The sequence below is a fragment of the Manis pentadactyla genome, chromosome 9 (genome assembly GCF_030020395.1).
Source record: "Manis pentadactyla isolate mManPen7 chromosome 9, mManPen7.hap1, whole genome shotgun sequence".
Lineage (NCBI taxonomy): Eukaryota > Metazoa > Chordata > Mammalia > Pholidota > Manidae > Manis > Manis pentadactyla.
In genome coordinates, this window is record NC_080027.1 from 18,300,576 (window position 1) to 18,325,825 (window position 25,250).

The 25,250-nt window shown below is 39.6% G+C and overlaps 2 protein-coding genes across 2 annotated transcripts; one reads left to right on the forward strand and one right to left on the reverse strand.

Moving 5' to 3' along the window:
* LOC118909689 (olfactory receptor 5B2-like) lies at nucleotides 1-954 on the forward strand. The gene has a single exon (XM_036880410.2). It carries the CDS (start codon nucleotides 1-3, stop codon nucleotides 952-954), a length of 954 nt encoding a protein of 317 aa, XP_036736305.2.
* Nucleotides 955-15,976: 15,022 nt separating this feature from the next.
* LOC118909692 (olfactory receptor 5B3-like) lies at nucleotides 15,977-16,921 on the reverse strand. The gene has a single exon (XM_036880413.2). The coding sequence runs from the start codon at nucleotides 16,919-16,921 to the stop codon at nucleotides 15,977-15,979; it is 945 nt and encodes a 314-aa protein (XP_036736308.2).
* Between the last annotated feature and the right edge of the window lie 8,329 nt (nucleotides 16,922-25,250).

Below are 25,250 nucleotides of genomic sequence, written 5' to 3' on the forward strand. Positions count from 1 at the left end.
ATGACATCCATGGAGAACAATACAGAAGTGACTGAGTTCATCCTTCTAGGACTTACCGATTCTCCAGAACTGCAGGTCCCCCTCTTTATAATGTTCACCCTCATTTACCTCATCACTCTTGTTGGAAATCTGGGGATGATTGTGTTGATTCTGATGGACTCTCATCTGCAGACTCCTATGTACTTTTTCCTCACTAATCTCTCTCTGGTGGACCTCGGTTACTCCTCAACAATCACCCCTAATTTGATGGCAGGATTCCTTACAGGAGACAAGGTCATCTCCTACAATGCATGTGCAACTCAGATGTTCTTTTTTTCAGTCTTTGCCACCACAGAAAGTTACCTCCTGGCCTCAATGGCCTATGACCGCTATGCAGCAGTGTGTAAACCCCTCCATTACACCACCACCGTGACCACAGGTGCGTGCGCATGTCTCGCCATAGGCTCTTACACCTGTGGTTTACTGACTGCTTCCATCCACACTGGAAACATGTTCAGTCTCTCTTTCTGTGTGTCCAATGTGGTCCATCACTTTTTCTGTGAGGTCCCAGCAGTCATGGCTCTGTCTTGCTCTCATAGACACAGGAATGAGTTGGTTCTTATTTGTTTGACTAGCTTTCATATCGTTTTTGCTCTAGTGGTTATCTTTATTTCCTACCTGTTCATCTTTATCACCATCTTGAAGATGCCCTCAGCTCAGGGACACCAAAAGGCTTTGTCCACCTGTGCTTCCCACTTCGCTGCAGTTTCCATCTTCTATGGGACAGTCACCTTCATGTATTTACAGCCCAGCTCCAGCCATTCCATGGACACAGACAAAATCGCATCTGTGTTCTATACTATGGTTATCCCCATGCTGAACCCTGTGGTCTACAGCCTGAGGAACAAAGAAGTCAAGAGTGCATTCAAGAAGGTGGTTGAGAAGGCAAAATTGGCTTTAGGATTAGCCCTTTAATAATGTAGATTCCACCATAAGTTATTTTCATCTCTTTCAGTTCTTTGCTCAATGACTCCCTAGTAAGGCCCACATTGTACTTACCTTCTAGAAGTAATGTCCTCCCCTGACACAAAGTCAGATATCTACTAGACACTAAATGCAATGTCCAAATATCATGCATTTTGCTACCACATGTGAATGCAAACTTACATGCAAAATAAGAACCTGCATAAACCCATTCATGTGTCCTATGGATGCACATACAAATAAGAGTAGGGATTTGCTAAAGAAATAAATGGAATACAGCTAATTTTTTGAAAAGAAAGTTAAAGTAATTAATTGGGGTACAAGAACGTATATTCTTATGTGTAATCTTATTTATTTCTCTAATGGAAAATATGTTGCTAGTTTTAGATTCACACAAAATGTGATGGAGTTTTAAAAAATAAATGTAAGTGATTTGTAAGGCATAATCTTTCCAGAGCTACAGAAATATCCTATTTTAAATTAATTAATATTTCTGTCTTTATTGAGTCATTTGTTACAAACGTGATTCACATGATAATTTTCAAAAAGAAAAATAGCAGAGTAAGACTACAAAAAAAGAAGATAGATCAGAAAAAAGTCATTTTCTGATCTATCCATATAACCACAACCAACACTTCATGTTTTGTTTTGTAAAAAATAAAAATGCATTGAGAATAAAAGCTATAAAGATTTTTCTTACTATAAATGATTTAAAATGGTTAATGCCACTCATACATTGATGACTTAGTTGAGCTACAAAATCTTTTGTCACGTTCCCATTCATGTATCCTACTTTGTTCACACTGGCTTCTTTGCTGTTCTTTGGCAATTCCAAGCAGGTCTCAGGGCCTTTCCACTTGCTGTTACCTCTGCCTGGAATATTCTCTCACTCTCTTCATGTTTCTACTTAAATGTTATGCTATCCGAGAGGTCACCTTTAGAAAATATCTGCTCCCTGCCCCCATGGACATTGTCTCCTCATTCTGCTTTATGATTCATATCCTTATCAACACCCATCAAACATTTATTTGTTCATCCATTTATTATATATGTCTCCAAACTAGAGCACAAACTCCATGTGAGTAGGAGCTTCATCTGCTTTGATCGTAACTCTATCCACTGTACCTAAATGAGTTTCTGGATCATAGATTTCAACATATATTTGTTAAATGAATGAATGAATCAATGAAGGTTTTAGCCCAATCATATTAACATATCAAATATTAGAAGCACAGATATTTATAATTCATCATCCATAAAATAAGACTTTATGCAGAATTACAGAGCATTTCAGAGTCATGACTCGTGTTCTGTTTTGCTGAAATATTTTCATCTACTTTCTCAATGTCTTTAATTCCCATTTATGGATACAATTACCTGGAAACTACATTGACGGGTAGTACACCAAATAGACTCTATTTAGTAAGACATAAGAAGACTTAAAACATAAAACTATTTAAAAGTTTACTGTCTGGCTCAGTTTGGAAAATTACTTCATACATACTGTTTGTGCAGTTAATTCCAATGATTCCAAACAGCCATAGGGACTGTAAATATTATACTACTTATCAGTAATAAACATAACCTACATTCAGTGCCTTAGTATGATAATGCTATGTGCTTTATTTTGATCCTCAGGGAACTCAATTCTACGATAAAACTCCCCATAGGAATGTGCGCTGATGTTTCCTTTTCTGCCCCACATAATACGAGGCACTCACACTCTCAGTATTTGCAAGACTGTGTTCGAATGTGCTAAGATGGTCATGCTGACATTAGTGTGAGCAGAGTGTTGTAATACAAGTATTCCCTTCTGGCCCTAAGTCTTTGATGATGGTGATGCATCTTCTGCTGGAAACATTTAAAATTTACTTTTAATAAAAGCTTTTGGAGCATCTTTAGATTTATAGAAAAGCAGAGATAATATAAGCTGTCATATACTATCATTTTGCATTATCTTGGTAAATGTGTCAATACAAAAACCTAATATTCACACATTGCTATTAACTGAATCCAATACTTTATTTGGATTTCATTAGTTTTTCCTATAATGTCCTTTTTTCTCTTCCAGTATCTCATACATGATACCACATAAGGAAATAAAAATGGTATTGTTTTATGTCATGGTTTTGAGTGATGTTTTATAAGCAGCACTAACACAGCTGCTATTAAACTGAAAGAGTAAGTCATGGGGTAAGGAGACAAACAAAGAAGGTTGAATAGTTATGTCTAAGAAAAAATTTTAGATGTGGTGACTTTTATTGAACCTAGTAGTAGAAATAGAAGACAAACCTTCAGGTAATTGGAGGAATTGACTTGGCAAGAAAGCTATGAACCTTGGTTTAAAAAGTCTGGCTGAGCATTAAAACAACTCTAGAAATTCAAAATTGCATGTACATAACTAAGCCCCTATTTTCATGTATTTTGTCAAATACTTTTCTGCAGCAATTGATATAATCATTTTAATCTTCTTTATTAGTCTATTGACATGGTGGATTATATTGACCAATTTTCAAACATCGAATTAGCTTTATATACCTGGAATGCATCCCACTTGGTCATGTGTATAATTCTTTTGATACATTTCTGGGTTTGGTTTGGTAATATTTGTTGAGGACTTTTGCATCTGTAGCTTTCTTTAATTGCAATGTACTTATCTGATGTTGATATTAGGGTACTTTTTATACTTTAGCTTGATTTTTTTTTGTCATTTGCTAGTAAAAGAAACTATTATAAATTTGTATTTACATATAGTTAGGAATTAGGAAACCTGAGAACTGATCTAAATATGCTCCTCTCTCATCACCTTTCTTTTTATTTTATTTCCAGTCAATTGAGTTAGAATTCCTCTACTAGAACAAAAGCGGACACAACACCATGGTCAACAGTACACAGGCTAAGATAATATGAGAAGGGACAAAGAAGTGTGTCTGTTTCCCCAGATTTAAGACATAAAATCAGTCATTTAAGATTCTCGATGTTTGGTATGTTGTGCCAGGAGCTGAGTCTCGGCCCATTTGGGAATTAAAGAATGAGATGCCTCAGGACATAGAGCAAACCTGGTAGTGGCAATCTGCTTCTCTTGAGGTTCCCTCTACTGTCACCGTCCCTGCCTATCATACAGATGTGGTGGTATGTGGGGGAGAGAGGTGATTGTGGGTCTACACAATAGAAATCAACTCTGGCTAACTTAAGCAGAAAAGGAATTCATTGGAAGAATAATGGGGTGCTCACAAAACCAAGGAGAATGTTGGATAATGAATGAGGCTGTGAAAAACAATGTTAAACAGACAAAACCAGAAGGCAGGAAACAGGCAAGATAAGACCCCTGGAGCAGTTTTGTTAAGACTGTTTCTCTGCCACAGTGCCACACCTACAGACAGCCTGCTCTTTGACCACCATTATCATAATTGTGAAACCTTGCTAATGTCACATGTCACAACACCTACTGTAAACAAATGCTAATTACCCTAACTTCTGTAAGTTATTCACTGCATCCCTGAGACTGAGACATATTCTTTTACCAGCTGAACTATGCACATGGTAAGCATAATAATAACAGGTCTCACTTATATAGCTTCCTAGAACGTGGACATTTTCTTAGAGCTTTACATGTCTTGACTCATTTAATCTTCATAACTACTCCATGAATAAATACCATTATTATTCCCAGTTTGCTTATGAGGAACCTGAGGCTTAAACACATTAAGTAATTGCTCAAGTTCCAGGACAGTTTGGGCAGAACCAGGATTTTCTCTCATCCCACCCTCAAAAGTTTTCTCCAGGGACACTCCTGAACATGGTTCTGTACAGCTTTTCACCAAGTGTCACATAGTGCGGAATTATCCAAAACAGGAACAGTTTGGATAAAGGACATCCAGAAAAATGTCATCTCTCAGTTCCTTGTGGCCATGTTATAGTTTCTACATGGAAAGATGGCTGGATTTTTTGTGTGTGTGTGAGTCCCAGGTTGTTCAGCTTTGTCTGTAACTCAATGAGCAAACTGAAAATGCTACAGATGAACCCTTGTTTCCCGATTTGCTTTGCCAGCTTAAACAGCTCATATTTTGATTCTTCTGTGTCTTATTTCTCAGTTTATTAATTTTCCATACATAACTCAACCCCACAACTACAGGGTAGGGTCTTTGGAACTAACTCACAGGCACTTATAAGACTTTTAAGGGATAAAGGATTTCTTTTGGAGATAAAGGACACTGTTTCAGAAATGAATGAAGGACTCTCTTACAAAAAAGTAAGACTTTGTAATTGTGCTGCAGTGCTTAAAGGGAGTTTACTATGTATAAAGTTCTGTTTTGAGAACTTTATAAATATTAACTTATATGCTCCTCATGACAACATCTGAGCAGGCACTACTGACACAGGCCGTGCGGTTCAGGGGAAGAGCCAGAGCTTGGCAAGCCAAGAAGACCTTGAGGCCAGTTCGCATGGACAGGTTAAGTGAAACCAAACCAGCAGGATTCTAGGAAAATAACTGGTTCCAACCAACTAAATTTGGGTTGGGGAACTAAGTAACCTACAGTTCATTATATGCTCATTAGTACTAAATATCACACCCCTTGGTGCCATCCATGACTGTCTGGAGGCAGACCATCTGTTGCCGGGCTACTGCATCTGGGGGGGTCTCTCCCTGTGCACCTGGTGGAACCTCGACCTGCACAGGGGAGGGTCTTTCACTCTGAACAAGAAAGAATTCTCGGGCAGGTCGGAAGAGTGTAGGTAAAGAATGAATGTGTTAGAGTGAGAGTCATAATGAATGGCCTGCAGCCTTGCAGGCAGCTGAGGGCAGGGAAGTGCAGAGGGAGGGAGCGGGGGCTTGCTGACCTTCTGTTCATGGAGAAGTCTCCCTCACCAGCTCCTGAAGCCAGGGTCACCTGGCGTCTAGCATCTTCTTGGATTTGCATGGCATGGGGGCTAGCCCCTCCTACCCCAGGATTTGTGGGGGCCACGGAGCACAGATGGAGTGAGATTGTGTTCTGAGAACTCCCTAAAGATAGGAGATTTTAGGCAGACTCTTGCAGCTGCAGTTCCCTCTAGGTCACCCAGGGGAGGGGAACTTGCAGGCCCAAGTCTGAGCTCTCAGCAGCCCCCCTCTACTTACCAGAAATAAAGCGGAGATGAAGTGGAGACCTGGAAATAAAATGAAACAGCAAAGAAACAAGGACTCTTACTACTGGCAAAGCGCAGAGAGACAAAACGCAGTTAAGTTGAGGAGTGAGAAAGCTTTATTTAAAGTTAACATGCTCAAAGAGAGAAAAAGTTTCTCCAAGAGAAGGCTCACTGAAAGGTTGGGGTTTCTCTCTTTTAAGCATTTTTTTCAGAATGTGACAAAGGGCCAAAAGTGTAGTTGTCAAGTGGTCTCAAGATGTTTATCTCCAGTGAGAGACACCACACCAGCTTTCTTCTATTATCAGTCCTCTGGCCAATTCCGAAAAATAAACTTAACATAAGAAATTTACTGATCCAGTTCCTCCCCAGGATAGCAGCTTCCCTCTGGGAACCCATCAGTCAAGACTGCCTGACCCCAAGGTGGGCTGAGTTATTGCCTGTTTACTAAAGAATATGTTAGGAATCTTACCTCCTAACTTCCTGGCTTTTGAAATGGAATCTTAGCCTTAAGATAGAATCCCTCCTGTTATACTGATTATATCTCAGCTTGTTTGGAAAATTAATCTTGATGCTTGTCTCAGGTCCCTGCCCTATATCACATCTAAAGACAAAAAGAGGATATCACCCTACTTCACAGAAATCCCCCCCATTCTGAGAAAAACCTCACCTATCCTGAAGAATATTCCACCCCCTGCTTAAACTCCAGTTATAAGACTACCCAACCTGAACTTCACCATGCTACTCATCTCTGGAATGCGCCCACACACCCTCCTTGAGTGTATACTTTCACTTTATTAAACTACTCTTTGGTGCACCTGTTTGACCTGCTTGTGAATTCTTTCTCCACCAAAGTCAAGAACCCTTTCCTGGGTTGAGGTCTCACCTAGTATGCAGGGAGATCTCCCCAGACAGCATTTCCAGACAACACTACCATCATCTTCACTTCAGAAAAGAGGGAACTAAGTGCAGAGGAGTTATATAACCTGTAACCTTCTTGATATAAATTTTAGGAAGTCACGTTGCCATGGGTCAACACAGCTTTATGCAACCTCTCTCATTTCTTTCTGATTGAAAGTTAGTGCCAAATCTCTTCTGAAGATGTCTGCACTATCAAGAAGAAATAACCCCAAGCAATATAAATATACCAAAGTTATGACTTAACAATCTAAGCAAGGTCTTTGTAGACAGTTTAATTGCTTCTTCTCTACAGGAATGGAGTCAGTGGGCATGGTTGCTCTCTTGGAAACCTATTCCCCTCAGAATGGCATGTGTGCATATATTCCTCTGATTCTCAGTCATTGGCCTTTAACATCCCAACATGAATCTATTTGACATCATTTTAGAGGGACCAATCTATGTGCCAAAGGCCCTTTGGTGTTCTTGTATTGATCTTAATGTGAAAGGTTGTCTGTTTTTACTAAGTGGCCTTAATTCACTGACATATTACTCTGAGCCTGCCACAATGGCCAGTGATAAAACCCCAAGCTGAAAGTGATGTCCAAGGTGAGCAGGATCTTCCTCTCTTAGAGTGCTTCAGCACTTTGAACACTCTCCTATTTATTCTCACAGTAGTGACAAGTTGGAGAATATTTTATAATCCTCATCTAATAATTACCTTTTCTGTATATTTTGTTACCTCTAAACAACTTTGTTGGGCATGTGGAGAAATTTCCTCTATGTCTTGTTCTTCTAGCTGGCCTAAGAATCAAATTGACAAGAGACAGATGGAGAAAAAAAAACAAAGGTTAATTATGTACATTCGGCGAGTCCATAGACATAAATTCTAAAGACAGTCAGGAACGATGAGGTATATATATCATCTGGAACTAAGAAGAAAGGGGTAGGGGTTTGGGACTTCAGAGGAAAAGGGAAGCAATTCAAAGCAATATGAAAGGGTCAATGTTTGATGAACCAAACAGAAAAAATGGGGCACAGAGAGAAATTTTAACAAACAGACTGCTAATTTTCTCCTTATCTACCATCCCTATTTCATATTGTAATGTAGGTGTCTTTGATGATAGGTCTCTTCCTAGAGCAGGTCCTCCATCCAAATTCTATATGCAGTTAGAGGGGAGGTTAAAGTTTCTTCTTGAGTCTTTGGGGCTTTGAGTGTTTTCAACTTGAAATAGTCTGCATGCCAAAGAGGCACATCGTGGGGGGACCTGCCCTTGGCCCTTACAACTTCAGTGTTTGTAGCCACACATCAGCAAGGAACTTCAACAGGGTCCTAAGTGAAGCAGTGTCACCCTCCTTGCATAGCAAAGTAAACATCTAGCTCAGTTCTGTGGTTGGTTTAGATTGTGGAATTAGAAGATGTGCTGCTTAAAGTTACAGGGCAATGTCTTCCCATGGATTTTTTTAGAGTTTAATACCCCAAGTTTTAATACTTTCATGCTGTCATGTTGTTTAGCTAGAATCCAGAAGTTTCAACAACCTCCATTAATTAGGAAATGGTGATTTTACTCAAATAATAGAAGATGGCATTTTTCTCACCCTTAAAAACCCCTGTGCTTAAGAAAGCACTTAGAAAATGGTGGGCGTTCAGTAAACGTTTGAGGCAAAGAACGAACAAGGAAATAAATGCACAGGTAAATAAATGAGTGAATCAGTGAATCACAGTTTATTGAACACATGATGAAGCAAGCACAAGGTCCTGCCTTCCTAAAGGAGAGTCTCACGTGTAACTTTGCACACACTTTTCAGAAGCTCTCGATCAAAGGATTTAGATGATAGATTCCTCTTGCAGAAGCCATGCCATGAAAGACATCATCTCAGAATTTCTATCTGTTTAGGCTTTCTTTAAACAGCAAAATGGATGATGTACATGGTGTCCCAGCACCCCACCCACCTACACACACACACACACACACACACACACACACACACAAGCAGAAACAAAACTTGCCTGGAGCAGTACTTGTTTTTTCACTGCAATGCACCTTTCTATTTCTGCAATATACTTTCTATTCTTTTGTCTTTAATGAGCTTAATTCATGCAAAACATTTTGAAGAACATCTGTACATAGTAAGGGCTACATGTATTAGAAATTACTACTAATGATAACAGTGAAGGACAATCTCTCTACACATTATGTTGCTGACATTATTGTTGCTAGGGTTAAAAAGACATGGCCTACAGGATACATTTACTATCTAATCGAAAACACAAAACTTCAACATTCTTCAATACCTACTCCATAGACCCTACCGTCTCTCAGGTCCCGTGTCTGCATCTCTCCTTAAATGTCTGTTTTCTGACTTTCCCAGTGACTCACTGTGGGCCTCAGCTACCAGGTGTGAACTAATGATGGTTTGGCTTGGAGTAATTATACTGAAGGGGGTGCCAAGCAAATGTATGTGGGATATATTTTAAAGGTAGATATAACAGGTATGTGTTCATAGGCTACACGTGGAGTGTGAGGGAAAGAGCTAGGATGAATAATTCTGGCATTAAGAGATTATTTGTTGAAGATTTTATCAGGCTTGGCCAGAAATCTAGTCTGGATCCTGAAAATTGAGAGGCTAATTCATAAAGACTGTTGGGTGAAAGAATTGGTACAACCTGCAATAGGTTCCTCTCACAGAAGTCATGCTGTAGAAGATAGCGTCTCAGAATTTGTATCTGCTATTTTCCCTAAAGCTTAGCCCCAACTTTTTGGTGTTAATATTTGTGAAAAGCAGTATGTTTGTTTAAACAAATTTGAATTTAAGCTATGAAGTCACTCACCCAGTTCAAATTCTTCAGTAATGTGATTTCCATAATTTTGTTGGGCTTCTTTTATTTTTCCAACAGTCTTATATAATACTACTGAGATAGGGCAGAGACAGGAGACAAGCATCATGATTAATTTTCCAAAAAAGCCAACATATAAATAATAGAGTAAGAGCAGGAAAGATTCCATTATAAAAACCAGGAAGTTAGGAAGTCGGACTCCTACCATATTCTTTGGCAGACAATAATAACTCCACCCACTTTGGGGGCAGAGTGAGTGGTCCTGACTGATAGTTCACAGAGGGAAGCGCTGTCCTGGAGAGGAACTGACCGATTTCTTGTGTTAAGTTTACCTGGAGGACCGATAATAGAAGAGAAGAAACTTACTGCCTCTCACGGAGATAAGCATTTTGAGACCTCCTTACAATTCTATAACCTCTGGCCCTTTGAAAAAATCCTTAAAAGAGGAAACTCCCAGCCTTTAGCCAGCTAGCACTTTTTTCTCTAAGTACTTATCTTTAAATAAAGCTTTATCACTGTTCAACTTACTTCTTTTTATCTTTTTGCTATTTCATTCTATTTCCAAGTCTCCGTTTTACCCTTGATAAGTAGGGAGGGACCACTGAGAGCTCTGATTTGGGCGAGGGAGTTCCCACCACCTGGGCGACCCTATGCAACCCACCTCCTCTCCCTCCCATTGCATTTTCCTGCTGTCAGCTGCCTGCTAGGCCGCTGCCATTCATTTCTACTCTCGCTTTAATAAATTCCTTCCTTAACTGCACTCATCCAACCTGCTAGAGAATTCTTTCTCATTCAGAGTCAAGGACCCGTACCCCTCTAGGCGAGGTTTCCCCTGGTGCACAGGTCTGAGAGACCTCCCCAGGTACAACTGCCCGGCAATGCTACTACTATTAATAATGATACTTATTTAATAATAGTAACTCATATGACTTATTGCATTTTAACTATCTATTAGGCAGCATTCTGAGTGATTTAAGCATGTCAACTCATTAAATTCACAGCCCGTGAGGTACTTTTATTATCATTCCTGTTTAAAAAATGAGGCACAGAGAGGTTGTGACTTTCCCAAGGTTACCCGAGTAGCAAGTGGAAATGCCAGGATTTGAATGCAGACAAGTGACCCCAGAGGCCAGATTCTTTACTACCACAATATGCTTCCTTTCTAGATAACTGTATTATTTTCAAAGCAAGATTTTAAATTGCTGCAAGAATCCTGTGACATAAAAAAATTACCAGAGGCAATATTCACTTAGTTTTGTCAGATGAAGAAATTAAAGCTCAGGAACATTTATGTTGTTGTGGGTAAAATTGCAATATTTCCAGAATCTCTCACCTGGCTTTAGTGCATCTCTATATCAACAGGTGTTTCCAAGGGGTGGGGAGAAGTAGTCCATCTCCGTGTCAGTGGGTAATCACACAGGCCAGGGAGGGTTTATCTGGACCCAAGAGGTTGGAGGGATGATTCACTTGCTTCTGCTGCAGCAGGAGAGAGAGAGAGACGCAGGACAACTGCTTGTAAGCAATAAACGGGTTTTTAAACTTTATTTCTCTCTTTGACTGATTTTGGTTTCAAAGGCATTTTGCCCTGGGATTTTCCCCTCCCCGGATTTACAGTTGTTTTTCCAAGGGCATTCTAAAACAAGAATGAGCAGCTTCCTGCAATCTGATCTGCTTCCCTCAAGAGGATGAAACAAGATAAAGGCTCTACAGTACAGTTTGTTTGAGTGGCCACAATTTGGAAATTTTAACACTTTTTTTGGGGGGTGGGGGTGCATATCTTTCAAGAGGGGCAATTTTCTCTGAGGAGTGAAAAGAAAACTATCCTTTCTTAGACCTCAGATGGACTATGATTGCTTGAGTAATAATATCACGCTTCACAGTTTTTCACATCCAGAAAGGCAGTGATGCATCATTTTTCTCAGGTAATTACCTAATTGGACAACTGGAAAGATCAAACGAGATAATATTCATTCTTCTTGGATACTTGGCACTTGGTAAGTGCTCAGTTAATACGAGTGTTATCTGGCTCAGAAATTGCAGTGACAAAAGAGTAATTTACAGAGGAGACACAAACTTTCAAGCCAAATGAAAACAAGCTATCAGTGTTTTGAAGGTAACTGAGTGGTCATTTGGAATGCCTGGGTGGGTCAGGAACTAACAGATACAGTGCACACCCTGACAAACTGCACGACGGAGCCCAAAAGCTGCCCGCCCCGGGATCACTGGGAGCCTGGCGTTGGTACTGGCGCTGCGGTGTGCTCGCGTCATGCGGGCGATGTGGGTGTGCTGTGAATACTTTTCTGAGCATAAGTCAGTTATCCATTTTGCTTCCCTTGTTTTGACAGATGGAGCACAGCTTCAAAATGACATGCATGGAGAACAGTGCTGAGGGGAATGAGTTCAGACTCTTGGGACTGACTGACACCCTCCTCCTCATCACACTCACTCTCGTGTATCTCATCCCTGTGGCTGGGAACCTGGGGGTGATCGTTTCGATCCTCTTTCTCGTCTCCACACTCCCATGTATTTTTTTCCTGAGGAGCCTCTCTCTGGTGGACTGTGTTGACTCCTCAGCTGTCATTCCAAAGGGGATAAAGTCATCTCCTAGGGGAAGTGCGTTGCACAGATATTCTTCGTGGCTTTTGCCAATGTGGATTGTTTCCTGCTGGCCATCGTGGCTTATGACTGTCCTGAAGCAGTGTGTAGACCCTTACAGTGTATCACCACTGTGACCACCAGCGTGGGAGCTCAGACGGCAGTAGGCTGCTGTCTGGGGCTTTCTTGAATCTGCCATACACACCGACTTCACCTTCTACCTCTCCTGCTATTTCAATGTGGTCCGTCGCTTTTTCTGTGATAGACTCCCAATCCTGGCTCTTTCGTGTTCTCTTATCTTCATGAAGGAGGTTGTGGTCTTTATCTTAGCAGCTTTTAATGTCTTCTTTGCCCTTAAGGTTATCTTGCCCTCCTTCATACTCATTGCCACCCCGCAGATGCACTCAGCAGATGGGCAGAAGGAAATCTTCTTTCCACCTGTGCTTCTTGACTCATTGCTGTAACCATATTCTATGGAACTGTAATGATCACGTACCTACAACACAGTTCTAGTCATTCTATGGACAAGGACCAAATGGCATCTTTGTTCAATATCATAATAGTCCCCTTGCTGAACCCTATTATCTAGTCTAAGGAATGAAGAGGTTAATAACTTTCAGGAAAGCCATTGAGAAGATGAAGACTCTACTCAGCAAATCAATTTTAATACAATCTGTATAGTTAACTAGTTATCCATTGCCGTGTAACAAACTACCACAACATTTAGGGGCATAAAAGACAAGTTTTTACTTCTCATAATTTATGGTTGGAAAGGCAGTTGACTGCTGCTTTCACGTGGGCTTGCTCACGAGGTTGCATCTGCTCTGCACGGTTGGCTGGGGTGACAAGTTCAAGATGGCCTTACTCACATTTCTGGATGCTGATCCCACCTACTTTCTACCTCTTCTCCACATCTTTGATCTTTCTGAGACTGGACTAGCTTTGTCACGTAATATTTTCAGGCCAACATTCTCACAGTATGACCATTTCACTACATCCATTTGTAAAGAGGAAAGAAAATGATACCTTTGAAGTGACCTCATGGTGCTGTTAAAAAGAAAACACTCTGCCTGTTTTGGTAGAGTCAGACTGGCACGAAACGATAAGAATTTAAAGTCAGTATCTTGTCCCTTTAGGTAGGTGGTCAGCTCCAACCAACTCAGAATTACTGAGGGAACTGTGTGCTACGGTTAAGTCAGAGTATTGTGCCACTGACAAAAAAGTTAGTCTAATCAAATTTTAGGTCTGGAAGAAACATTAAAGATGATCTGATTGGACACTTTTATTCTCTAAATGAGGAGATTGTGTGCTCAAGTGGCCACTTGCTGGCGTGTCTGAGGCTTGGTGAGCTCTGCTGTCCACACCGAGGGCTGCTTCCAGCTCTCCAGGTGTGTCCACTCACTATATTTTCTCTAACAGTCCCCACTCCCAGCTCTCATGTGCTCTAGCATCCATTCCAGTGATTCTGTATTCACGTTTCCAGTAATGTTGAGGGACTTGCTTGGGTTGTATAGTTCTCCAGTGGAAATCTAAAAGTAGAACCCAAGTAGCCTGACTCCCATAATATAATTCCATCTTGTGGTATGTTTTTAAAGCAAATAGAGGGGACACAACTTTCTATTCCATCATTATCACTGTAGCCCCTGAAATGTATTCAACTACTTTGCTTTTAGAGTCTTTAAACTGGGATGTCATTTTTTTTCTTCTTTACACTAATTACCATCTGACTTACTGTAGACATTTAGTTATTTATTGCATCATCAGTCTCCTCCTTTAGTAATATAGCTTAAGGAAAATATAGATTTTCAACTATGCTTCTATCCTCAAATCCTAAAACCAGGCCTGACACAGCGTAGATACCTATTTATTAAACATTTGCTTAATGAATTAAATGCATTGAATCCAGATTATTCTGTCGAGGACCACATACCTAATGATGTCTCCATTGAAATCTCCACCTTGCTATTTCAGAAGTTGCTCAAATATACAAAGTCCAATAGAACTCTCACTTTTTGCTTCTAAACCTGTTTCTTCTTTAGTCATTGCTATATCAGTAAACAGCAGCAATCCCAGCCCAGTGATGTTGGGTCATTCTTTAGCTCTTCCTCTTCCTTACTCACTGCATCCTTTTCACCAGTATGTCATTTAGATTTTACTAACAGGCAGACATCTATCATCAGAATGCCCTTTTTCTTCATTTCCATTGCTATGGCCCTCATCTAAACATCTCTCTGTCATGCATCACCTGGATCCCTATCACTGCCTTAGACTGGTCTTTTTACTCTTTTTCGTCACGCATCGGTCCCCCTGGCACTCATCAGATCTTAGGACACACCAGCTTCTTTCCCATGCAAGATTTCTGCTCTTGCTGCGCTCAATGCCTGAAATGCTCACCCTGCAACTCTCAGTGCTATTGGCTCTGTCTGATTAGTCAGGTGCCTCCTTATTCTACTGTGCTAGATTTTACTATCATCATCTCGGTTTATCTGGGAATTACCTTTCCCAGAATCCTTTTCCCTTAATGGTTCTGGGTTTGAGCTGCCAAAAAAAGAGGCTCAATGAAGATTTGGGAGATGGAAATAATGTGGCTGCCATTTTTATGTGAAGGTCCTTGTGGTTAAATATGGGGATGAAGATGCATAAGCCCTTGGCAGGTTCTAGCTCATCCTCCCTGTCCTCGGCTCCAAGTCTACGTCTTCCTGCCTGTTGACTCTGCTGAGCATCAGTGGCTCCAGGCCCGCCATTGGACACTTATGCGTGTTGGAGTTGGGGAGACTGTGGAAGTGGCAGCTATGCAGGGGCATTAATAACACATAGGAAGAACGTTCCTTAGATCTCTTCGGTAATAAACCCTTAGCTGTCTCTCTTTTGTGGCTGAATATGCTTAACTTCTAAGCTTCTCCTGAAAACTCCAACTTTTTCACTTCACCAGTCTTTCAGCAGGATTGGTTGACAAATCTGTTCTGAGGTCTAAACTCTCCCTTCTAGATTTTTACTTCCCCAGTTCCTCCCAGAAAATGTCTACTTCCCCAAAGAATCCATGCTTTTTATTCTGTATTTTGGACTCTTGAAACAATTTTTTAGCTAGAGAAATAATGTCAGACAAAAATTTAAAATCTGATACATGAATTGATTATTTTATTATTTTATTAAACACTAGGCATACTCCATCCAACTCCTTTAACAAATTTCCCACTCACGTGTATGTGCACATGTAAGATTCTTGCATATGCTTCTATCCATAGGTTTGTGCATGCATGTTTTATATATCATGCTTGCATTGCCATATGGCAGAGAAAATGTGAACATGTGATTAAGTCAAATATAATTAATAAGGTTCATTGCAAGCAGGCACCTAATTCTTAAGGTCCCCGTTGGTCATCCACAATCAGATATCACATATTTGAACATAATGTTTTCTTTTTCTAGATTATTGATGTTTGAATAAGAAATGGTATCACCTCAGTAATTTAGGTGCAGTGTGAGCATTAAACAGTGAGTAATTGCATGTTGAAGCTATGAAAGGAATAAAAGCATGTCATTGTGGGATCTACAACTTTAAAAGGTAAAGCCTAGGGACGGTTTTGTCTTCTCAACCACCTTCTTGAATGCGTTTTTTACTTCCTTGTTCCTCAAGCTATACACGAGTGGGTTCAGCATGGGGATGAGCATTGTATAGAACACAGATGCGATCTTGTCCGTGTCCATGGAATGGCTGGAGCTGGGCTGGGAGTACATGAAGATGACCGTCCCGTAGAAGATGGAGACCGTTGTGAGGTGAGAGGCACAGGTGGATAAAGCCTTCTTATATCCCTCAGCTGAGCGCAACTTCAGGATGGTGATAAATATGAGCAGGTAGGAAATCAAGATAACCAGCAGAGCAAAAAAGATATTGAAGCTTGCCACAAAAACAAGAATCAGCTCACTAATGCGTCTATCTGAGCAAGACAGAGCCATGACTGCAGGAACATCACAGAAAAAGTGATGGACCAGATTGGACACACAGAAAGAGAGACTGAATGTGTCCCTAATGTGAATGGAGGCATTCAGGAAACCATAGATGTAGGAGCCTAAGGCCAGAAGAGCACACACACGTGTCGTCATGGTGGTGGTGTAGTGGAGAGGCTTGCACACTGCTGCAAAACGATCATAGGCCATTGAGGCCAAGAGGAAATTTTCCACAGTGGCCAAGGCTACAAAAAAGAACATCTGAGCAGCACATGCATTGTAAGAGATGACCTTGTCTTCTACAAGGAACCCAGCCATGACCTTGGGAGTGACAGCTGTAGAGTAACAAAAGTCCACCAGAGACAGGTTACTGAGGAAGAAGTACATGGGTGTGTGGAGACGAGGGTCCGAGAGGATCAACAGGATCATCCCCAGGTTTCCAACCACATTGACCAGGTAAATGAGAGTGAACACAAGAAAAAGGGGGACCTGCAGTTCTGGGGCACTGGTTAGTCCGAGGAGGATGAACTGTGTCACTTTGGTCCTGTTCTCCATGGATGTTGTTTGGGAATCACATGATGCCCTATAGCAATGAGAAATAAAAGAACAGAATAATAAGCAAAAATAAATTGATGAGAAACCGTAACAGAAAGACAGATAGATGATAGATAGATAGATGTACATTATTTCATTATGGCATGTAATTCTCAGTTCAATATTATTCAGATCTAAAATATGGGTATGACCACAAAATTCAATGCATGCATTATTTATGGAGTTACACACTGGTGCAACTGAAGGATCTTCATGGATCATCTCCTACCTTCTAAATTTTGCCAAACTTGTAAACTGAGGTGTGGAAAAGTAATATCTTGATTAAGATGACACGTCTGGAATGACTCTGTTTCCTGAGTCTATTAACTGCTATACTTCTATGTTGCTCATGTGCCAGGAAGTGCTATAGACAAATTATATGTGTATCCATTTATTTTTCTCACTGACCCTATAAGACTTATTTGCTACCCCCATTTAACTTATGAAGCACAGAGGTTGAGTAGTGTATCTAAGTTTATAGAATTATTAGTGCCAAAAACATGTGTTGTACCCAGGAAGAGGGGTTCTCAGTCCTCTGGTCTTAAATATTTAAATAAAATTGAACTTAACTCAGTTTACAATTACTCCTTGTCTCCATTGGTCCATACTCAGAGCTTGGGGTTTTCTTTGTCCACTGAAATTTTTTATGTCGTTCAGAGTTTCTAAGGCTGCTCTAGCCATTCTTTCGCTAACTTCTTTCTTAAAATCCATATTTTAGGTGAGTTTAAAGAGTCTCCTTTCTTAAGCACATCCTTTCTGTCATTACTACCCTCTCGCAGTTGAATCATAAAGATTCAAGGTTGTAAGTTCCTAGTTTGTTGGCTGGCTTTAGCCTGCAGGTCTTGGTGAGCTCCATGTTTGAAATTTTTTATGTGAATGTGTTCTTTGTGTACAAACAGTGTTTTAAACCTTTTAAATTTGAATTTGAGGTATGTAGAGTGACATCGATCATATAGTAATCATTATTCTCTACCACCATCTTCCTAATTCTTTCATATCTGCACTTTACAAGCCTCCCCTCTAAAGTCATTATGCTTGTCAACCTTTGACAGTCATGACCCCTTGTAGAATATAGTATGTCCTACAAACAAGAATTAGAGCTATAGGCTTATATAATTGTACTCATGCATGTGTGTGCATGTGTATATTTGTGCACATGTTTACGTATGAATACATATGTATCTAAATACACACATCTTCTCATTTAATCCTCACAGTACCGTGAAAGGTAGATAAGTAATGCTATTATTTCTTTTTTTGCCATTAAGAGAACTGAGGATTTGAGGAGCTATGTAAAGCTCTACAGTTACATGGCTAATATGAGGAAGATTCAAGACTCGAGATTCATATCCAGTCGTGACCAAATCAAAAGCCTATGCTTCTAGCCACCTCACCATAGGCATGTATACATGTGCCAGTTTCAATAAGGATGAGTTCATGGGAGAAAGATTACAAGGGGTTATGGATCTTGCTAATTCAACTACAATATTTTGTAGTTTCAAGAAAGGTTATTTACTCTTTTCTTTTTTTTTTTAACCTTAATGAGAGGACAAAAGATAGTAAATAAGAAGAAAAGATTTAATAAGAACATCACCTCTTTTTCTTCTTTATTTTTGCTAATCTTTTTAGGAAAGCAGCAAGATGATATTCTATAAGTATCATTAAACTCTCTACTGATAGATTTGACATTTAAACCCCAGTCGTAACTCACCATTTTAGAAAAACATGTTCAAAACATCTATTTCTGTGCCCAAGTATCTCACAGTAGGTATACTGTCCCCCAGATTTTTCATGAGTTATACTTCTCAGTAAAAATGTAGATGGAACATAGAAGCTTACCTTGCTGCTGGAAAAGAAGGGATGATCAATCCTGAACAGTGCGTCTGAAATCAGACATTTAGCTATGGAATAAGGCATATATACTGTTAGAGATCTTCTCTATCTAGGTACCTAGTCAGAATATTCCAAGACCTCTTAGACAAGTGAAGATGGAGGAAAGACACCAACACGGACTCAGAAACATGGGTAACAATCCCGAATCCACCGTTAATTCTCACTATGCTCTTGGAGCATAAGCTCTCACTTATCTTCTCCTTATTTATAAAATAAAGACTAAAATTACCTGTCCCATAAAATTCACATAATTGTGTCTGTGAATGGCAAGTGGGGAAGGCTCTATAAAACACCTTGCTGAGGAATTACCATTTTAAAGACAGTCAACATAATTTTTATCTTGAGATGTTTTCCCTAGCCATGATTGCAGGCTCATAGCAAATCCTGAGGTCGGTGGTCAGTGGTAAGGCCTGCTTGTACTAACAACTATTAACATTCAGCTGAATAAATGTGGCCAAAGGGCTCAGCACTCAGTCTGGTCCCTCTAAAATGATGTCACATGGAGTCATATTGGGATTTCAGAAGCTAACTCATGGGAATCGGAGGGGGGTGTTACACAGACATGGGGTTTTCTGGGGATGCCCCACAGGGGGGCATCTAAAGCACTCATCTTACATTCTCAAGGAAGAAGCAATTAAATTGCCCATGGGGACCTAACCAGATATGATGAGGGTGTACACATGTTTTTATATTACTTGTTATTTGTTATTTTCCCCTATTTTCTAACTGAAGCATAATTATAAGTAACAGCAATGTCCATAGTTTTTATTATATAAATCTAGGAGTTTGGTCAAATTTATATGGCTGTGTAACCACTACCACAAACATGATCTGCAAGAATTTCATCATCTAAGCAAAACCCCTGAGTTCCTTTGTGACCAAGCCCTTCTCCCACCTTCTGCCCTGGCAAACACTAAGCTGTTTTTCTCCATATAATTTTGCCTTTGCAAGAATGTTCTATAAATTGAACTCTGGCATATGTAGCCTTTTTCACTTAGCATGGTGTATTTGAGAGCCAGCTCTATTATTACCTGTATTTATTTCCTAGAACTGCCATTAAAAAGTACCATAAACTGGGTGTCTTAAACAACATAAATGTATTGTCTCATGTTCCTGAGGGCTAGAAGTCTGTCTTCAGGGTATCAGCAGGACTGGTTCTTTAGGTTCCTTGTGATTTCAGTCAGGGAGACTTAGTTTCATGTCTGTGTCTGAGCTCCTGGTTGACTTGCTGGCAATCTTTGGTGTTGTTTTTTCTGCTGCATTAACCTGATCTCTGTGTTCATCTTCACATGGCATTCTCCCTTTGGGTGTGTGCATGTCCAGATTTTCCCTCTTTAAAAGGATGTAAATCACATTGGATTTGGGACCCACCATACTCCAGTATTAACTCAACTTAGCTAATTAAATTTGCAACAGTCCTATTCCTAAATAAGATCACATTCTGAAGTACTGAGGGTTAAGACTTCCACAATATAATTTTTTGAGGGACACAATTCAACCCATGAGATATCAGTAATGAAACTGTTTTTTTTTTATTATTGCTGAATAGTATTCCATTATATAGATGTTACAGATTGTTTACCCATTCCCCAGTCGTGGGGCATTTGGGTTGTTTTTCCATTATTCAGAGTGGGGTATTGACATCTCCTACTATTATTGGGTTTTTGTCTATTTCCCTCTTCAATTCTGTCCATGTTTACTTCTTATATTTGGGGTGTTTGATGCATATGTATTTATAATTGTCATACATTGCTGGATAATTGACCTTTTTATCATTATTTGTCTCTTCTGACAGTTTTTGAGTTAGAGTCTATTTTGTCTGCTATGACTGTTCTTGCTCTCCTTTGGTTACGACTGCAAGGAATATCTTCTTCCATCCTTTCACTTTCAGCCTATACGTGTCCTTCAGTCTAAAGTGAATTTCCTATAGGCACATAGAGTCGCATCCTTTTTTTTAAATCCATTCTGCCACTCTATGTCATTTGATTGGGGTGTTTAAATTTACTTTTAAGGAAATTACCAATAAGGAAGATGTATTAGTCAAGGTTCTTAAGAGAAACAGAATACACACACACACACACACACACAAACACATGTGTTTGTGTGTGTGTGTGTATACATATACATATATATGTATATATATATATATATATATAAAGAGATTTATTATAAGGTATTGGTGTATATGATTATGGAGGTTGAGAAATCCCACATTTGCCATTTGTGAGCTGGAGATTTAGCAAAGCTGGTGGAGAAGTTTGAAGGCCCAAGAGCTGGAGAGCCAATGGGATGGATTCCACTCTCAGTCCGAAGGCTTGAGAACCTTGTCAAGAGTTTAGATAAGCTACTCCATGGCACTGCTGCCTTGCCAGCCATTTCATTTGGTCAAGTAGCCTGTGGGAACCTTAAACTAACACCAACCCCCTCATCAAGCTCATGCCCTAGATAATAGCTACAGAGTCACAAGAAAACGTAAGTTCCTAATACAAACTTCCCCAACAGTCCTTGTGATCAAGTCTGTCCTGTCTTTCAGGGCCTTCCTTTTGTGCACCCCTTAGGTAGGACCCTCATGTTGCTTGTCAAAACCCTGCTCTTTTGATTTGAATTGACCAATCCAGCCTTAACCCAAAGCATTCCACCCATGCACCCTGATTAAGGCATGTGCCCCAGGTCTTATCACTCTCTCTACCTGTGTGGCCCCTTGGGGTACACTGTGTTCTTCCCCCATGACCTGTGAGTAATAAACTTCTCCCTTTAAATTTCTCCTATGGCCTGTTGTTGAACTGCAACTCACTGTCTGGCACCCTGCGCTCCACCTAACAAATGTTTATTTAACAAAGTCACAGCAACCAGGAGCATCAAAGGCACGAGAGGATCATTGTCTTAGTTCAAAAGTAAAGCAGAGAGTGAATCCAACCTTCCTCTACCTTTTTGTTGTATTCAGGCCCATAATGGACTGGATGACGCCCACACACATTGAGGAGGGTCATCTGCCTTACATAGTCCACCAATTCAAATATTAATCTCATCCAGAAACACCTCATGGACACACCCAGAACATATCTTATAAAGTTAAACATAAACCTACCATATCAGGTAACAATCCCACTTCAAGGATTTACTCAAGTGAAATGCAGACCTGTGTTCATTCCTACACAGACCTGTTGCAAATGTTTTTAGCATATTTAATTGTAATCGATACAAACTAGAAATAAACAATCTGGTTAGACCCAGTAATAAAATGCTACTGACAATAAAAAGGATCAAACTCCTGTTACATGCAACAGATGAATGAATGTCATGTATGCATTATACTAAGTCAAAGAAGTCAGTCTCTAAAAGCTAGATACTGCATGATTGCATTTGTACGACGTTTCTTGCAAAGGCAAAGTCATAAGGACAAAAAGTTTCCAGGATCTGAGGGTGGCGTGAGGGCTGCAAAGGAACACAGGGGACTTTTTTTATGTTGATTGTGTTGGTGGTTACATGATCATATATATTTGTTCAAACTCTCAGAACAGTACACTAAAATGCATGGAATTTATTGCAAATAAATTATATTTAAACTGAAAAAAAGGAAGAAATGACAACAAATGGTGTAAATGCATCAGTATGCTTGATCAGCAAACCAAGCTAGGTCCCCACAGGTAGTTTAACTTCTTGTTCCCTAAGTAAATGAAATAAGGACCTGTAATTGCCTTCATAGACACCCTGTTCCCCTGAGATCTCCAGGTCTCTAAAACTCCCTCCTGGTTCCCATTCATTATCTTCTAAAATCCCAACACGGTTCTTCTGTTTGACATCATTTTGGAAGGAACAGACTATGGGCTGGCCCCCTTGGTAACTTATTTTATTTATGTGAATGTGAATGGTTGTTAGCACAGATGCTGGCCTTCCCCACAACTCAGGATTTTCTGTGAGCCTGCAACCATTGACAGGAAAACCCCCAAGATAAAATTAGATTAAATGCAGTTAGAATTATAACATTTGACTGAGCCATTTTATAGACCTTTTATCATTTGCTATTCACAGACACAATTCTGTGAATTATGCCAATGTGTTCATAGTCTCATGTCTATTTCACAAATAATTAAACGAAGTTTAACATAAGGTAAGTGACAACCCTAAGGGCATTTTTTGATTATCACCCAAAAACAAGCATCTCCAACAGGATGTACATATTCTTCCTTGGCAGAATTTCAGAACAACGACTAAAAATTTGGGATTTCCAGCACTCTTTTTTCAAGGGACAGGTAAGCTTCTATATTCCAAACACTTTTTTAGTGAGAAGTATAATGCGTGTAAAATCAGTAATGAAGCTGATCCTATGAGTTACTGGAGCCCAAAACTGAATGTCATGAACATTTTTCTGAAACAGTTGGGACAGAATTTAATTACAGAATAATTCCATTAGTAGGAAGTTCAGTGATACTTACAAAACACTGGTACTTTCCTGAAGATGGGCAAAGCCGTTAAGATAGATGGTGCTCTGGTTAAGTAGGGGGCAATTACATCCTGCTTACCTTCTTCTCCTGCCATTGCAGGGGATGCTCACAAGAAAAGTTTGAAAAGTTCTTTAGATTCTAGAAGGGTCTTCGTGAGGTGATTTAGATCTGTGCTCTTATATTCTTTACCCCATAATCTCACCCTTTTCATGACATCTGGAAAAGCTGACATAGCAGTCTTTCAAAGCATAGGTTGTAAAATCATTTATACATCTAAATCTTGAATCTAGTTCATACTAGACACATAATTTTAAAAAGTGACTTCTCAAATTCTCAGTTTTCTTATCAGTAAAATACTGATAATAATGCTGACTTTAAACATTATGCATATTAAGTAAAATACACCTATAACTGAACATTTAATTTTCTTGTTAATGGTCATAGAGCATAGCATATGCTATAAAGAAGTTATAGGTTTTATTATCATGTATGTCAGAAACTTACAAACAAAAATGTTTTTAGAAAGTAGGAATAAGAAGTGATGTTGCAAAATGGCCAGAGGAAGATTGTAGAGAAAAGTAGCTACCAGAATAGCTATCTTGTTACAGCCTCCAAATTTTATTTAGAAATTAAAATATAAAAACATAGAGCCTGCCATAGAACAGATCTGCAGGCTAGAATTAAAACCTGGTCCATGACTTTCAACCCTCCATCTGTGATTCAGCTAAGAAATGAGAGCAAAATGAGTAAGAATGAGTTTTAGAGAAGGAAATTCCTAAAAACATGGGTCAGAAGGAAAATTGAGCAAGATAGGCTGAATGTCCCTGGATTCTCATATGAAATGGCTGGTATATACTGGAGAACACAGAGAAGGCTAAGCAAAACCAGTGTGTCAGGAAAGGCAAGTCAAGGAGTGAGCCTACCAGACTTCAAACTCACCCCCACCTTGAAGCCCTGCACCTCACCACCCACCTATCCTAAACCAAGATGGAGATTATCATTCCATCATAATAATAGCATAGCAATTCATCAGGATTGTGGTGAACACCCACACTGTGTTTTTTAAATGTATTATCTCATTTAAATCTTCTAATAATCACTTTGAGATGTCCCATTACTGTTTTCATTTTATAGAGAAAATGAGGCTCAAAGAAGTGATGTTAGAACCAATGTCTCCCAGGTAGTAAAGGTGGGCTGCTGTTGGCATGTTCCCGGAGCCTAAGCCCTAACACCCAATGCCATACCTTCCCTTCAGAATTGCCTTTCTGATTGATGTGTCTCTACTGCGGCAGTCCTATTATCCCGCCGCATCTAGGTTACCTATACATCTTAATTACCCACTGTGCACCCACAAGCATTGAGTTTGGTCTAATGGACACAATGAATAAGCAATGAATTGAGTTAAAATAAATTACATTTAACTTCAATTAAGAGCATGAATCCTGGAAAATCACCCTGCCTGGGCCCAAAGCTTGATTCTATCAGCTAATATTCATATAAATTTGCACAAAACACTCATCTAGTTGTGGGTTTGTTGAGAGGATTCAGCATACTTAAACATATTGAACATAAGCATGTACTTGGAATGAACACCATATAAAGGTAAGCTGTTAACAGACTCAGGTGATCTGATTTGGGAGATGTCTGTATAGCAATATGTGACCTTAGACAAATTGTAACCTCTTTCTGCACCTCAGTTTGTTCATTATCATGACTGGGAAGTTGGTCATGTGATCTGTAATGCTCTTTTAGCTTCAAGGGTATGTAACTATATAGATAATTTATCTGCTAAGTTTTTGTTCAAATCTATGTTTGAGATCAGGGAATCATGAAGAAGAAATTATTTCTGTCATGAAATAAACAAGATCTTTATATGTTTAAATTTTTCATTGCAGTCTCTTTTCTGCTTACCAAATGTTTCTCTTTTTCTCATTGCTACAGAGAATTTAACA

Coding starts and splice junctions, on each gene's coding strand:
- LOC118909689 (XM_036880410.2), top strand. CDS start 1: ATGACATCCATGGAGAACAATACAGAAGTGACTGAGTTCATCCTTCTA.
- LOC118909692 (XM_036880413.2), bottom strand. CDS start 16,921: ATGGAGAACAGGACCAAAGTGACACAGTTCATCCTCCTCGGACTAACC.